The sequence below is a fragment of the Stegostoma tigrinum genome, chromosome 12, assembly GCF_030684315.1.
Source record: "Stegostoma tigrinum isolate sSteTig4 chromosome 12, sSteTig4.hap1, whole genome shotgun sequence".
In the NCBI taxonomy this organism is placed as follows: Eukaryota; Metazoa; Chordata; class Chondrichthyes; order Orectolobiformes; family Stegostomatidae; genus Stegostoma; species Stegostoma tigrinum.
The window spans coordinates 42616541-42634095 of NC_081365.1; the positions used below are offsets into that span (position 1 = coordinate 42616541).

General features: G+C 41.5%; 1 protein-coding gene across 3 annotated transcripts in view; it reads right to left on the minus strand.

Annotated features, from left to right (window-relative positions):
• Positions 1-17555, minus strand: part of kdm6a (lysine (K)-specific demethylase 6A) — a 221999-nt gene that overhangs the window by 73598 nt on the left and 130846 nt on the right. For all 3 annotated transcript variants that reach the window (XM_048540308.1, XM_048540307.1, XM_048540309.2), the window contains exon 9: positions 15087-15180. In XM_048540308.1, the coding sequence (XP_048396265.1) occupies positions 15087-15180 (94 nt within the window). The remainder of the gene's footprint in view (positions 1-15086; positions 15181-17555) is intronic.

Below are 17555 nucleotides of genomic sequence, written 5' to 3' on the forward strand. Positions count from 1 at the left end.
ACAAACGGCTGTGACTAGCGGCGTTCCTCAGGGATCAGTGTTGGGGCCTTTGCTATTTGTAATATGTATAAATGATTTGGAGGAAAATGTAACTGGTTTGATTAGTAAGTTTGCAGATGACACAAAGTTTGGTGTAACTGCAGGTAGCCATGAGAACTGAGAAGATTGGAGAATAGCCAATGTTGTTTCCTTTGTTTAAGAAGGGTGGCAGGAATAGTCCATCTAATTACACGCAAGTGAGCCTCACGTCAGCGGCAGGGAAATTATTGGAGAGATTCTTCAAGACAGGATTTGTTCCCACTTTGAAACAGACTGATTAAGTGACTTGGGCAGAGAGATGGCAGATGTAGTTTAATACTGAAAATTTGACATACTGCATTTCAGAAGGTCTAATCCACGTGGAAAATATGCATTAAATGGCTGAACCCTTAAGAACACTAATAGGCAGAGGGATCTGGGTGTACAGGTACACAGGTCACAAAGTGGTAACACAGGTGGAGAAGGTAGTTAACAAGGCACACAGCATGCTTGCCTTCATCTGCTGGGCCATTAAGTTTAAAAACTGGCAGGTAAAGTTGCATTTGGAATATTTGTGTTCAATTCTGGTTGCCAGGCCACCAGGAGGATGTGGTGGCTTTCAAGAGGGTACAGAAAAGATTTATCAGGATGTTGCCTGGTATGGAGGGAATTAGCTTTGAGGAGAGGTTAGCAAAACTTGGGTTGTTCTCACTGGAATGATGGAGGTTAAGGGGCGACCTGATAGGAAGTCTACAAGAGTGTAAAGGGTATGGATAGACTGAGAAGTCAGAAGCTTTTTCCCAGCGTGAAAAAGTCAGTTACTAAGGGGCATAGGTTTAAGGTGCAAGGGGCAAAAGTTAGAGGTGATGTATGAGGCAGGTGCTTTCTTTTTACACACAGAGGGTGGTGGGTACCTGGATCGTGCTGCCGGGGGAGTTAGTGGAATAGAGGGACACAGTCCCCGGAAGGGTAGGGGGTTTTAGTTGTGATGGGCAGCACATTGGTGCAGGCTTGGAGGGCCGTAGGGCCTGTTCCTGTTCTTTGTTCTTAACTCTACATAGGAGATGAAGGCTCTACAAATACCAACGATGAGGCAGCAGAAAACGGGGAAAAAGATAAGGCTTCTGCCATGTTCAGCCAGAGGTGCCGAGTGCATGCTACTTCTTGCTTCTTGATGAGATACATAGAAGAATCATAGCTGTTTGTCTTCAACCAATTCAATTCACTCAAATGTGAAAAAAGGGCTGAAGATTCTAAATACAGAAAAGGTTATGGAACACAAACAACATTCCAGCAATTGTAAGGAGGATGTGTGCTCTAGGGCCAGTTGCACCCTTAATCAAGCTGTTCCAGTACGGCTACAACACTGGCATCCACTCTCAACATGAAAACATTGCCTGAATAGGCCCTGTACAACAAATGCAGGACAAATCCAACTTGATTAATTACCAAGACAACAAAATGTGAGGGTGGATGAACACAGCAGGCCAAGCAGCATCTCTGGAGCACAAAAGCTGACGTTTCGGGCCTAGACCCTTCATCAGAGAGGGGGATGGGGGTGAGGGTTCTGGAATATATAGGGAGAGAGGGGGAGGCGGACCGAAGATGGAGAGAAAAGAAGATAGGTGGAGAGAGTATAGGTGGGGAGGTAGGGAGGGGATAGGTCAGTCCAGGGAAGACGGACAGGTCAAGGAGGTGGGATGAGGTTAGTAGGTAGATGGGGGTGCGACTTGGGGTGGGAGGAAGGGATGGGTGAGATGAAGAACAGGTTAGGGAGGCGGAGACAGGTTGGACTGGTTTTGGGATGCAGTGGGTGGAGTGGAGGAGCTGGGCTGGTTGTGTGGTGCGGTGGGGGGAGGGGACGAACTGGGCTGGTTTAGGGATGTAGTTGGGGAAGGGGAGATTTTGAAACTGGTGAAGTCCACATTGATACCATTAGGCTGCAGGGTTCCCAGGCAGAATATGAGTTGCTGTTCCTGCAACCTTTGGGTGGCATCATTGCACTGCATGAGGCCCATGATGGACATGTCATCTAAAGAATGGGAGGGGGAGTGGAAATGGTTTGCGACTGGGAGGTGCAGTAGTTTGTTGCGAACTGAGCGGAGGTGTTCTGCAAAGCGGTCTCCAAGCCTCCGCTTGGTTTCCCCAATGTAGAGAGAGCCACACCGGGTACAGTGGATGCAGTATACCACATTGGCAGATGTGCAGGTGAACCTCTGCTTAATGTGGAATGTCATCTTGGGGCCTGGGATAGGGGTGAAGGGGGAGGTGTGGGGGCAAGTGTAGCATTTCCTGCGTTGCAGGGGAAGATGCCGGGTGTGGTGGGGTTGGAGGGCAGTGTGGAGCGAACAAGGGAGTCACGGAGAGAGTGGTCTCTCTGGAAAGCAGACAGGGATGGGGATGGAAAAATGTCTTGGGTGGTGGGGTCAGATTGTAGATGGCGGAAGTGTCAGAGGATGATGCGTTGTATCCGGAGGTTGGTGGGGTGGTGTGTGAGAACAAGGGGGATCCTCTTTGGGCGGTTGTGGCGGGGGCGGGGTGTGAGAGACGTGTTGCGGGAAATACGGGAGACGCGCTCGAGGGCGTTCTCGATCGCTGTGGGGGGAAAGTTGCGGTCCTTGAAGAATTTGGACATCTGGGATGTGCGGGAGTGGAATGTCTTGTCGTGGGAGCAGATGCGGCGGAGGCGGAGGAATTGGGAATAGGGGATGGAATTTTTGCAGGAGGGTGGGTGGGAGGAGGTGTATTCTAGGTAGCTGTTATCTTTGATTAATTACCATCCTATCAGTTTTGATTCCACTGTCAGAAAAAAGATGGAATGGAAGGAGCTGTCAACAGCTGGTTTGAAAGTGCCACGACAGCACAATCTGCTTCAATGATTTCCACCACAGCCATTTGGCTCCTGCCCTCATTATAGCCTTGTTTTAAACATGGACAAGAGCTAAATCCAGAAGCGAGTGCAATGTGACTGTTCTTAACATTAAGGCAGCATTTGATAGTATGGCTACCAACAGCTCTAGCAAAACTAGTCAATGAAAATTAGGAGGCAAACTCTCTGCTTGTTCGAGTCACACCTAATAGCCTATAGACAGCATTGCAAGAGTTGCTTGAATCATGATTTTGGTCCAACTATCTTCAGCTGCTCTAGTGACCCTCACTCTGTCACAAGGTCAGATACAGGAGTGTTCATTAATGATTGCACAACGCTCATCATTGTTAATGACGCAATAGATACTGCTGCAGTCCTTGTCTGTATACAGCAAGGTCTGGTCAAGATCCAGGTTCAGGCAATGGCCACCTCCAGGAAAACAGAATCTAATTACCTTTACTTGATTTTCAAGGGATTACCATCACAGAATCCAACCTCCTCCCTAGCTTAACATCAACAACCAGAAACTAAACTGTATCAGCCAAAACACCGTGGCTTCAAGAGCAGGAGAGGCTTGGAATTCTGGCCAGTAATTCGCTCGTATCTCTATGATGCCTGCCCACTACCCATAAAGAATAAGCCAGGAATATGATGGAATATTCTTCACCTGCCTGCCAGCAACAAGAAAAAACTGACATCCTATAAGGCAAAGCTGCTTGACTGGCACCCATCTAACTTTAAAATTCACTCCTTTTACCTCTGACACTCAGTGGCAGCAGTACATACCATCTATGAGATACACTGCAACAACTCACCCAGATTCTTGACAGCAACTTTCAAAGCGGCAATCTCCACCACCTAGAAGTACAGGGCAGCAGATGCATGGGAGGATCACCACCTTCCATCCAAATTTCAACAACTTCCCTGTTCTAGCCCTGTTGGGCCAAACTTGGAATTCCCATCCCAACACTGTGTGGGGATTTCTACAACTCAAAGATTGCTCACCATTATCTCTCAGGTAATTAGGAATGAGGAAGAAATGCTGGATTAGCCAACGATCGAAAAGTCGAGAACAAGGATTTTAAATGAGAGGTGAGGGGCTGGAATAGAGTAAGACGCTTAAAGAATGAAAACCTGTCAGAGAATTAACTGCACATAAATAAGGTGCGATTTAGTGATAACACCAGGCCACCACTTTGGCTGTCCGGGACAGGTGTGTGATTAAATATATAGCAGGCCACAATTTAAAAGAGGGGCTGAGATTTTTTTTTTCTTTATTCATTCGCAGGATGAGGGTGTCACTGGTCAAGCAGCATTTATTGCCCATCCCTAATTGCCTAGAGGGCAGTTGAGAGTCAACCACATTGCTATGGGTCTGGAGTCACATGTAGGCCAAACCAGGTAAGGACGGCAGTTTTCTGCTCTAAGGAACATTAGTGAACCAGATGGGTCTTTCTCACAACCGTCATTGGATTCACTGTCATCAGGAGATTCTTAATTCCAGATATTTTATTGAATTTGAATTCTACCATCTGCTGTGGCTGGATTCTAACCTGGGTCCCCAGAACACCATCTGGGTCTCTGGATTAATGGTCCAGTTATAATACTACTAGGCCACCGCCTCACCACAGTGAGTTATTTTTTTGAAGACAGATCTGAGAGCAATTTGGTTTGTTAGACAGACCGGCCACAGCTCCCAGGGAGTTGAAATGGTAAGAAACGCAACAGCACAAATAAAACACATTTCATCACAAGAGAACATCTAGATGTCAACATGTTTTATTTTGTACCACTTACAAAGATTCAGATTGAATTAAGTGATTATCACTGGTCACTTCCTTGTCTTTTATTACCAAATAAAGGAAAGTGACAGTTTTTATGCAGACTTTATCCTTTACGCAATGTCAATTTGACCTACCTTTCAAACAATTACAGGACCATGAAGGGACAATAGCAACAACATAAAGGCAAAAGCTTTGGAAGCAGGAGGCATGAAACAAAACAAAATGCTGGACATACAGGTCTCAGAAATTTGTACAAGGAGAATGGGCTGTTATACGCCATATTACTTAGGATCACATTTGGGTAACAAGTCAATCAGCTAAGCTCAGATTGCTTACGAGGGCAACTGAGGTCATTGGACACAAAACGTCATCTATAATAGATGTAAATTTGCAACAGATGCTTCTCTAGACTTGTAAAAAAAAGACTTTAGTCCACAAAATGAGAGTCCAAATAGTCTGAAAATAGTTAGAACATCAGGGATTATGAGGTGATTCTTTCCGTTTTCACATGTATATCAGGTATTTAGATCTCCAGTGACTAAACATAAACCATACTAAATTCCAATTCATGAGTACTGTAACTTTTACAGAATATCATATGGGAAAGCACACATAAAATTTGGTGTTTATAATTTTACCTTGTGCCTCACAGCATTCATAAACAGGCTGGAAACTAGGTCATTTTGATTTTTATCCACTACATTATGTAATGCTTGCAAGACACCAAGATCTTGATCCTGCACCCTAATATCTCCGAGGCTAGGCGTCAAAATGCATTTCTCAACAAATCTGGATTTTACCCATGTTGTAGTGCCATAAAATCATTTACAGCATATGGAGGCCATTTGGCCCACTGAATCTTTGCTGGCTTGCCCTTAACCCCACTTAACATCCAGAGTTCAGCAGAGGTTACCACGCAATTTCCTTTTGAAGTCATTGTGTTTTCATTTCAACCATTTGGTAATGATTTTCAGGTTATTACTACTTCCACAAAATTTTATATCCAAGACTTCTACGTTCATATAAATGCAATTTGCTACTGTATCAGGCAGATTCACTGAAACCTCCTCAAATCCCTACAGTGTGAAGCAGGCCATTTGGCCCATGAAGACCACACCAACCCTCTGAACAGCACACCACCCAAACCCATCCCTCTACCCTATCCCCACAACCCCGCATTTTTCATGGACAATCCACTTATCCTGTGCACCACTGAGTCACCATGCCACCCTAACAAGCTCATTTATATTCATTAATGCAACTAATGATACATTTGATGGCAATTCACGTTTTGGATTCTCAAAAAAAAAGCTGTAACATAACTTGCTTTAAGTTAGATGACTCTACCTGAAGCACTGAGTATTTAACAGCCTATGACAACCTCAAATATGGTACCGATCTTGGCAATCTCCACATGAGTCTTCATATTCATTTCAGTATCTGAAAATCTAGGATGATCTTCAGGGCTACATGGATGATAAATTCTTCGGTCTTGCTCTTTGCCGTCCCCCCCCACCCAGTTACAGTCCTTATTGAAATTGCTTCAAGATTAATATTCCAGCCAATACCTGGTACTAGAGGACATGACATGACAACAGCAGGATAGGAAGCACATTTGTATCAAAAATGACAATAATTGAGACATAACTGAAACACAGTAACAAAAAAAAATTGAATTTCGAATTCGATAATGGTTTGCATGCATTAGCAGTTTGTTATTCTCATTAGTTTCTGCATATGTAGTCTCTTAATATATTCATGTATGCATTGTCATTTTGTTCATCTGTTTGATGTTCTTTCCCTTGGTTATGTCATGCTCCTGGTATCCACTATATCTGTTATTAAATCTACTTCATTTCTGTTGGTGGTGCGCTGTGGACCGCTGGGAATGATGGCTAATCTGTAGCTCGCACAGATGGCAAGATCACATCTTGATCAGCTGCCTGCCTCCAGTTGGACGCATGCAAGTGCAGTTACACAGGTATATCTACCTGGTCATTCACTTCTACTGCATACAATCACGGCAACAGTTGGCCAGTAGAGCATATCTCTTGCCTCCCTCAGACTTAACTCAGTTCTATGGCTTGCATGGACTGGCTTTAGTATCTTTATTCTTAACATCTTCAGGATTGTGACTCTTATTTTCTTGTGCAGCATGCCATCTTGGATTGTCAACACAACTATATATGTGTACTACATTCTTGTGACTACCAAGTGTACTCAAGGCTTTTCGCCATCATTTCATCACTATCACTTACAACACTTGGAGGGTTGCATCTTGTTTGGTAGTTTGCTTGACATGAGCGAGACACTTGTCTGTTAAATTCATGGTCACTACTTGGTTGATGACTTTCAGAGAATTTCAGTCTGCTGCTATTCATTGAATCTGGAAGATATGGCGCCTTGTCTTGGCATTCTGTCCTTTCCTTCTAGGAGCTGTTCTCAATGGTATGTCAACAACATTGCTAACACACTGCTGTTTCCCTTGCCCGAGTGTCACTTCCAGGTGGCACCTCTACAAGTGAAGTAACAGTAATTGTAGATGCCATGGAGGGGAGACAAGTGGCTTAAGTAAAATGCTTTGAAATAACCAATGATCAGACTTGGCTGGCACTTTATCACTTCCAAGTTTGTATTGATGAAAATGTTCAACAGCAAACATATTAAGCTAACATGCACTCTCTTGATCCAAACAGAGTGTTGTCCCATTTGTATTAATACCCTGTATGCAAATGCAACATAGTATTCTGGCATTGGTGCTGGCATCATGAGTTGCAGTTTTAATGAATGCCGCTTCTTGTTCTGTGCCTCAGTATTACCAAAGCTTGGTCGTGAATTGCCAGTACAGTTCACTCTTACGATGTCAAAAATCGGGAAGATTTGCTAAACAGAAAGCAAATCAAACAAATCACTGCAATGCTCCTCTATCTGTTGGTTGCTGCATTGATACTGAAGCTCTTACCTTTTGCTGTCAGTACATGACCAATGTTCTTGAATTCAAGCATCTTTTATTTGCAGTTTTCCTGGTTCAACTTCAGGTTCATCACTTATGACTGCTAGGTTGAGCCTATTAGATTTTAATCACATTCAGCAATGGCTTCTTCCATTGCTGCTCCACATCCATAAACCAGCAAACCATTCACTTTAGCTGTAACTCTAGTGGAAGACCAGCAATTATCTCAGCTGTGTTGATACTCTTCTGGAGGTGTGGAAATGCCAAAATGCCAAAAGCAACTATCTACAGTTTTCAATGTGTCCAAAAAATAATTGAAAGGTAACGATTTCATCCAGCTTCATTTGCCAATAACCATTTTTTGTTCCTAGTGTAGTGTAATGAAGATTTTAACTTTAGCAAGTTATGACAAATTTCCTTTGATGGTTGTCATAGAGCAGTGAGATCTCTTCAGATTGTTATTTAGACCAGAGATCAATCCATACTCCGAAATTTCCTCTGCAGTTGTTCTATTAGTCTAACATACGTTTAAGATAATCGACAGGAAGATACAATAAACTTTATGTACATTGTTTACACTTCTAGGATTGGATCCCCATTAATGGTGTAACATGCAATGGTACACTGCAAATCTCTTTTGATATGCTGAGTGTTACCACTGCAAGTTTTAGGCTTTCTTTGAGCGAGATGAATAGTTTTTGCTTAGATAAATGACCCATAATATGGAACTACCTTCTAGATGTTCTATTTTGGATGCAAACCACTTAATTTATGGACAACATATCTGCTCAAATTTCATGACAAGAGAAAGTAACCCTCATTGCCCAAAAGAATAACACAAGGTCACAACCACCACTGGCGGAAAGGATTGCCCTAATGGTATTATCACTGGACTATTAACTCAAGAGACTCACATAATGTTCTGCAGACCCAGATAATGTCCTGCAGACCCGGGTTTGAATCTCACCATTGTGGAATTTGTATTCAATAAATATTTGGAATTAAGCATCTAATGATGACCATGAATCCACTGCCAATTGTCGGGAAAACCATCTGGTTCACTAATGTCCTTTAGAGAAGGAAACGGCCATCCTTACCTGGTCTGGCCTACATATGACTCCAAACTGACAGGAATGTCGTCGACCCTAACTGTCCTCTGAGCAATTAGTGATGGGCAGTAAATATTGACCTAGCTAGCAATGCCCTCTTCCCGTGAATGAGTAATTTTAAAAAAAATCACTAGAGAAATAATATTCGATAAACTAAATGGAGCTGGGGCAGAAGTTGTCCCCGATCCTGATGATTTGCATCATAGAATCCTACAAGATGTTACAACCAGTGCGACCACCATCTCTGCAGTTAATGTCCAAAAATCCTTGGATTCTGGAGAAGTGCCAGAGAATTGGAATAAAGCCAATATGACACCCCCTTTCAAAAAGGGAGTCAAAAAGCCGGTAACTATAGGCCTTTTAGGCTGGCATCTATTGTTAGAACATGTTACAGCCGATCATTAAGGAAGTAATAGCAGCATATTTGGAAAACCAAAATCCAATCAAGCAGAGCTAGCATGATTTCATGAAAGGGAAATTGTGTCAGACTAACTTATCAGAAAGTTTTCGTGGAAATCTCAGACAGGATTCAGTGGAATCACTTGATGTATTGTATTTCGACTTCCAGAAGGCATTCAATGAGATACACCACAACAAGGTTCAGTTATAAGTTAGCAGCCCATGCTATTAGAGGTAGTATACTGGCATAGACAGAATGGGATATTGGGCAGGAACCAGTGAGTTGGATAAGGGGTTTCTTTCCAGCTTGGTGGCATCTAACCAATGGAGTTCCGGACTGTTGCAGCTCCAACCGTTTATAATGTATATCAATAGCTCAGAGGAAGGAAGCGATGATACTGTAGTCAAATTTGCAGATGATACAAAAATCGATGGAAAGACAAGTTGCGAAGAGAACACAATCGTTTGCAGAGAAGTATCATTAGGTTAAGTAAATAGATTAAAAAGTTTCCAAATAAAGTTTATTGTAAAAAAGTGAAAGTTGTTCATTTTGAAAGGGAGAAAAAGAGAACGGCATATTATTTAAATGGAGATAAACTGCACAAATCTTCAATACAAAACAACTTAGCAGTACTTGCACCTGAACACAGCTATAGCAGGTAATCAGAAAGGCGAAAAGCATATTTGCTCTGATTCCGAGGGGGCTGAAGCGTAACATTAAAGTAGTGCTGCTGCAACTGTAGAGTGCGGGTAAGACCACACCTTGAGTATTGAGGGTAGTTGAAATCATTAAACAGTCATAGAGGTATACAGCATGGAAACAGACCCTTTACCCCAACTTGTCCATGCTGACCAGATATCTTATATAAATCTAGTCGCATCTGCCAGCATTTGGCCCATGCCCTTCTAAACCCTTCCTATTCATCTACACATCCAGATGTCTTTTAAATGTTGTAACTGTACCAGCGTCCACCACTTCCCCTGGCAGTGTGCTCCAGAGAGACACACCACTGCGATGGGTCCCTTTTAAATCTTTCCCTCCTCACTTACACTTACGCCCTCCAGTTTTGAATTCCTATATCCTGGGGAAACAGACCGTGGCTATTCACCCTATCAATGTTACTCATGATTTTATAAACTTCTTCTATAAGGTCAGCCTTCAGCTTTTGACGCTCCAGGGAAAATACCCCATCCTATTCAGCCTCTGCCCATAGCTCAAACCCTCCAATCCTGGCAACATCCTTGTAAATCTTTTCTGAAGCCTTTCAAATTTCACAACATCCTTCCTATAGCAGGCAGATCAGAATTACATGCAACGCTCCAAAAGTAGCCGAAACAATATCCCATACAGTCGCAACATGGCCTCCCAACTCCTATAATCACTGACCAATTAAGGCAAACATACCAAACGCTGCCTTTACTATCCTATCTACCTGCAACTCCACTTTCAAGGAACTATGAACCTACACTCCAAGTTCTCTTTATTCAGCAAAACTCCTCAGGACCATACCATCCAGTGTCTAAGTCCTGCCCTGACGTGACTTTCAAAAATGCAGCACCTCACATTCATCTAATTGAAACTCCATCTGCCAGTCTTCGGCCCATTGAGCCATCTGAACAAGATCCCACTGTACTCAGAGAGGTAACCTCCTTCATTGTTCACTACACCTCCAATTTTGGTGTCATCTGCAAACTTACTAACCATACCCACTAAGTTCGCATCCAAATCATTTATATAAATGATGAAAAGCAGTGGGTTCTGCACTGATCCTTGCAGCATATCATGGTTCACAGGCCTCCAGTCTGAAAAACAGTCCTCCACCACAACCCTGACTTCTATCTTAGAGCCAGTTCTGGATCTTCGTGTAATCCGTGATAATTCATTTCATTGGAAGCACTTCTGAGAAGGTTCACGAGGATGATCCCTGATACAAGGGGATTGTCTCATGAGTAAAAAGAGTGAAGAGTAAGCATATTGGGACTCTACTTACTTGAGTTTAGAAAAACACAAGTGATCACATTGAAACATACAGGATTCTTAAGGGACTTAAATGGATAAATGCTAACAAAACGTTTCCCTTTATGGGAGACTGGACGACCAGAGGGCACAGTTTCAGGATAAAAGGGTGCCAAATTTAACACTGAGATAAGGAGGAATTTCTTCTCTTAGACAGTTGAGTGCCTTTAGAATTCCATAGCACAGGGAGCTATGGCTGAAATATAAAGATCTTTGATTAGTAGTGGATTCAAGGATTAGGGGGGAGAAGGGCAAGAAAGTGGCTATCAAGAATACTGGAACAGTCGCAATCCCACTGAATGGCCAAGCAGGCCGAGGGGCAGGAAAGCTTATTCTTGTTCAATTTTGTTATGGTCTCAAGGGACTTTTATAAACTCTTAGTTCCAGTATTAATATACATGCTGCTGCCATTGTCTCTCCAGGTAAATACTTTGCACCATTTTCCAAACAAAACGATGTAGGCCTCTTAATTTTTAAACCCTCAAACCACCTTCGCTTGCTGTCTGGAACACTGCAGAACAGGTCACATGACCACTTCATTTTACTTTAAAGACACAGACCAAAAACAAACGGTCTTACAAATCATATGTAACACTATTAACCTGCTTCACATTTTGATTCACGACGTCATAATATTGAAGCAGAGGAAACTAAAAGGGAAAAAAGAAAAGGAAACTAATTGCGCTTTCCAGGCTGTCTACCTGACGAGATATTCTGCACCATGTGTCAAAAGTTGAAACAGTCCAAATTTTGTCTGCTAAGTCACATGAAGGCTCATGGTAGAAATTCACAGCTTGACTAAATGTCATCACCAAATCAAATGATGGGCAATAACAGTGGAAAAAATACTGACAAAGATTCTAAAGAGGATGACAGGCACACCAAGCGCACACGTGCGAGACAGACAGTTTGTGAAAGAGACAGAAAAGAGAGTGAGAGAGAGAGATACTAGCAACATCTGTGTGATGTTAAAGTGGTTCCACATTAACAGGTTTGAAGCTACTTTAACTCTCCAGGGAAGCAAAGTATCAATTATCTGAATCAGAGTGATCTCCAGTATTCAAAGACACCAAACAGACTCACAGAATGGTTACAACGGTCGAGGCAGACTTTTGGACAGCACTATCATGCCTGCTGTCATCAAGACCAAGTAACTAATGACACTGTATACTCCTTGAAATCTGAATGACTGTCTGTCACTCAGGCTGAGAACCTTCACACTTTCCTGCCTTAAGAGATAAAGGTAAGATGACTCTCACTTAACTAGCAGTGGAGAGCTTAGCACTATCCTGAACTGGTAAGCTGTTCATCAGTTCTGAAGGGTCAAAATGTCAATTCCTCTTTCTCTTCACAGATGTTGCCAGACTGAGTTTCACAAGCAATTCCAGATTTTGATTCGGATCTTCAGCATCTGCAGTTCTTTGCATTATTTTTGTTGTTCTGTATGCTCTCTAATGATTCTCTAATCTTGAGGCTACGCCCTCTCGTCCTAGCTTCACCTGTCAGTGGGAACACCCTCTCTACTTCTATCTTACCTATTCCCTTCATAATTTTATGTTTCTATAAGACCCCCCCTCAATCTTCTGAATTCCAATGAATATAATCCCAATCTACTCAGTGTCTCCTCATAAGCCAAGATAGTTATTTATCCTAATCAACAGTATGAGCAGGAAATTCATATGCTTTGTACTGCATATGGATCACATCAACACAATATCACCAATGAGAAACCAGTGATGAAAATTTGCTAGTTGCTTCGTGCTTTCAAATTGTATAATCCATAAACTTCAGAAGCTTTTGGGTATTAAATTTTAACAAAATAATGCAGATTGTAAATGGTGTCACTTCCTAAGCTGAAAAAGAATTCAGACTATTGCTAAGTTTCTCATTACAGCTGAGAGAGAGGAAGCATTCATGGTATGGAAAAGATGCACTTCACTGCCAGGATTTGATTTGTGGTTACAGGTTTTCAACAGAGCCAGAACCTTAAGTAACGTAAAAGGCAAAAAGGTCCATGAAGACAAGATCGAAAATTATTTACTATTACATAAACAGACCTGAATTGCTTACACAGAATAATATCAATATGGAAATTTAGTCCATCTGCAATGGGCTGTACAGTTTACTTTTGTTTTCCTTTTCTAATCCTTTGCCCTATCATTAAGACATAATGAATGAAAATGAACTGCATCTTGTTATATAGTGCTACAGTGTTGAGGTTTGTAAGATTTTTAGACTGTATCTTTAAAAAGTGCTTGAATGAATAAAGTAATCATTTTTAACATAGCCCAACTTGTGAATTAGACATAAAAACACCAAGGGTAGAGAACAGAGACAGCAACAGACATAAAATGCTTCCCAAGTCCCGTTGGAAAATACTGCTTCAATAAGAAGCCAGCATTTTAGGCACCTGTGGTTAGAAGTCAACAATGGAATTGCCATAGCAACTTGGCAGTGATGGGCAACAAAACAGCTCAAAAGCAATGTGAATAGATTTATTACAGGACACCACTTTGGTGTGATGAGTTCCCAGCTAATAGAAACTGCAATTAATCCACAGCTTGTGCCCAAAGGGAGTCTTGCAACACTTTTTACAGCAGAATTTACTTGAGATTTGAAAGTACATGCCAATGTGAATTACTACTTACTATGTAAATTATATTAAAATCATTTGTCTAATACACACGCCAAGGAAATTTGGATATTTAATCCAATTATCACAAGACAGATATTTGTGGGGCCATATTCTAGACTGTTTATTTTTCACAAGTGATTTACTGGCTCCTGATCATACATGGCACAGAAGGCCAAATACAGAAAATATACCAGAGAACACAGCATATTAAAACAAAACCAAATTGCCCCAGAATGAGGGTGCTGGGACCAATGTTAGTGCCACTATATCACCATCCATCCTATAAAATGTTGACCACGTCCTTAATACTTAATAAATGGATGCATACAGATATTATTCTTTTAGCATGAATGGCATGCACCTGTGCTCTCAGAACAGAAAAACTTTTAAAATTATCTCGTTACAGAATATTCATCCAGTAATCGTACTAACACTGAACAGCAAATTAAATTTAGAAAATATATGGACAAACTTAAAATGAACTAGGAATTCCAAACATTAAGATGCTGTAAAAGCAAGTTGTCCAAAATATAACAGTAGGTACTCATTACAAACATTATCTGAATCATATAATATCTTGTAAAGGATTGTCACAGCAAGCAAAGGACATTTAATACATGTGCACATATACTTTTCAGACGTCAAATTTTTCAAACTATCAAGCTTGAATTCTGTTGTGCAGTTAACTATTGTTTATATCCAAAAACACTAGAATCAAGGCAAGTTTAAGTGCTTAAAAAGTCAACAATTTATTTTCTTCCTCCTAAATGATATGTAACTGAGAGGTGTAGATGTGCTAAATCAGGTTATATATCACTTCATTGTTAGCAAGGTTGCTGGAACAGGACAGTCATATAGAGGCCCAAGGAAACGGTTATAAAATGGTTCTGACTACCTAGCTCTCTGAGAAGAGGCAAATACATTACACTATAACTCAACACTATATTAATTTTAAGATATTATTTCCTGGTTCACATCCTTAACCCCGAAAGTAGAAATTCCAGCAGAACTACACAGGCAACCAAGAATATAACAAGCAGGGCCACTAGCCAACAAAAAACTTCAAAACATTAATAACAAAACTGCATGACAAAAGTATATTACAATAAATCACATGCAAAATATTTTCAACTTCAATTCAAATTAGTTCCAATTATTTGCATTAGACTGAGGTATACATTATTGCCAACATATAAAACTGAGTTTCAACATCACCTTACTGTTGGGAAGACTGCAGAAATTCATTTCAATAATTTGGAAATACAAATGGGAGTCGAAAACAAAAGCAGTTGGGACACTTACCGAGCTGCTGCAGTATATTTGCTTTCACTTGTGCAGAAAGATTCTCTGTTTGCAAAAGTTGTTCATAGGCTTCCTTTGCAGCACGATACTTTCTCTACAGTTCAGGGGTGGGGGAGAAGAGAGAAACTGTCTAAAGCAAGTTTTAATTAAAACAACCCTAAAAAGGTCTTGGCACCTAAAGCCTTTACAGCCTTTTTTTCTTGGAACAGGAACCACACAAACAGGAATGAAAGATGCTTTCTCAATGCTGTCACGGAGACCATGTAAATGACAACTGCAGAGACTAGAAAACCAGGTCCAACAGAAAACATGGAATAAGGGGAGGGGCTCTTATGGCCAAAACAGGATTTCACAACATATTTAGAAGCTGCTGTATCCTGTATGTAGCTGAAGAGAGGAATCATTAGTTAACAAGTAAATAAAATAAAAATAGATTCATACAACTCCTGTCCAAGTAAAAAGGGATCACAATAGTCAAGCTTTTCTTCCAATCAGTTAATTGATTACTAAACAGAAACATTTCAGAGACACGCAAGTCCATTATTGTTGTCCAAGATGATGTATAATGGAGTAACAGAATGGAGTAATGCCAAAGGTAACATCTTCTAAAAGGAGGAAAAAGGAGATAAAAATGATAGCTCAATAGCACTGCCTACAATTTTAAGATGAAGGAATAAATCACCAATTAAACACATCCTTGAGGATAAACAGGTGTCTGCAATAAACTAATAACTCTGTCCTTTGTTTCCACGCCTTTAATTCATTCTAAATGAATCTCACACAACTAGCATTCATTAATGATCAAATCACCAATCACCAATGGATAACATATTTCACCTCCACCTTTTGAAGGGAACTGTCCCAGCCTTTAGGATCTATGGGGTAAAAGTTTGGTGAAAGCTTCAGGCTGATATTTTAGATGGGAATTTGTTTGTTACCATGCTGTAGTGACAGAAAGCCAATTAAAGCATTTATGGAGGGAAATGAGAGAGATTTTGTGGTAACAATGGCTATTTACCAATGACAGATGAATCTTGCATGTCATCTAGAACTGCAGCATAAAAGAGCCAAAGCATTGAGCCCTACAACTCACACGCTTTCCCTATTTTAAAATGGGGAATGCAGCAAGCCTGAAGTCAACGATAAACAGAAGCTGACAACGTGAGGTGTCCAAGGAAGACAACAATACAATGCTAGAATCAATCTTAGGGCAGGGGGGCAACAGGAATCAACCAGAAGGCTTGGTCCACAGTATCTTGAAAATAGAGTCCCAGATAGACAGGATGGTGAAGAAGTGATGTGGTATGAGTGATAATGGGAACTGCAGATGCTGGAGAATCCAAGATAATGAAATGTGAGGCTGGATGAACACAGCAGGCCAAGCAGCATCTCAGGAGCACAAAAGCTGACGTTTCGGGCCTAGACCCTTCATTAGAGAGGCTCTGAAGAAGAGTCTAGGGCCGAAACGTCAGCTTTTGTGCTCCCGAGATGCTGCTGGGCCTGCTGTGCTCATCCAGCCTCACATTTCATTAAATGATGTGGTATGCTTGCTTTTACTGGTCGGTGCATTGAGCATAGGAGTTGGGAGGTCATGTTGTGGCTGTACAGGATATTGGTCTCCCTGCTTTGGGAAGGATGTTGAGAAATTTGAAAGGGTTCGGAAAAGATTTACAAGGGTGTTGTCAGGGCTGGAGGGTTAGAGTTATAGAGAGAGGGTCGAGAGGCTTAGGCTATTTTTCCTGGAGTACTGAAGGCTAAAATGGTTAATAAAAGGTTTATAAAATCATGAGGGGCACGGTTAGGGTGAATAACCATGGGTCTTTTTCCCAGCTTAAGTGAATCCAAAGTTAGAGGGCATTGCTTTAAGGTGAGAGGGGAAAAATTTAAAAGGGACCTAAGGGGCAACATTTTAGAACAGAGAACAGTACAGACCCTCTGGCCCATGATGTTGTGCCGAACTACTGTCCTACTAAGCTCAAACTACTCTGCGTATCCTACATTTTAGTATCCTCTCTATGCCTATCCAAGAGTCGCTTAAAAGTCCCTAAAGTATCTGACGCCACCACCAGTGCCGGCAGCACATTCCACACACCCACCACTCTTTGTAAAGAACCTACCTCTGACTTCTCCCCTATACCTTCCTCCAATCACCTTAAAATTATGTCCCCTCGTAATAGTCTTTACGAAAAGTCTCTAACTATCCACTCTATCGCCAACGCTCATCATCTTGTACACCTTTATCAAGTCACCTCTCATACTACTTTGCTCTAATGGAAAAAGCCCTAGCTCCCTCAACCTGTCCTCATAAGACCTGCCTGCCAGTCCAGGCAGCATCTGGGAAATCTCCTCTGTACTTGCTCAGAAGCATCCACATCCTTCCTATAATGAGGTGACCAGAACTGGACACAATATTCCAAGTGCAGTCTAACCAGAGTTTTAGAGAGCATTACCTCATGGCTCTTAAACTCA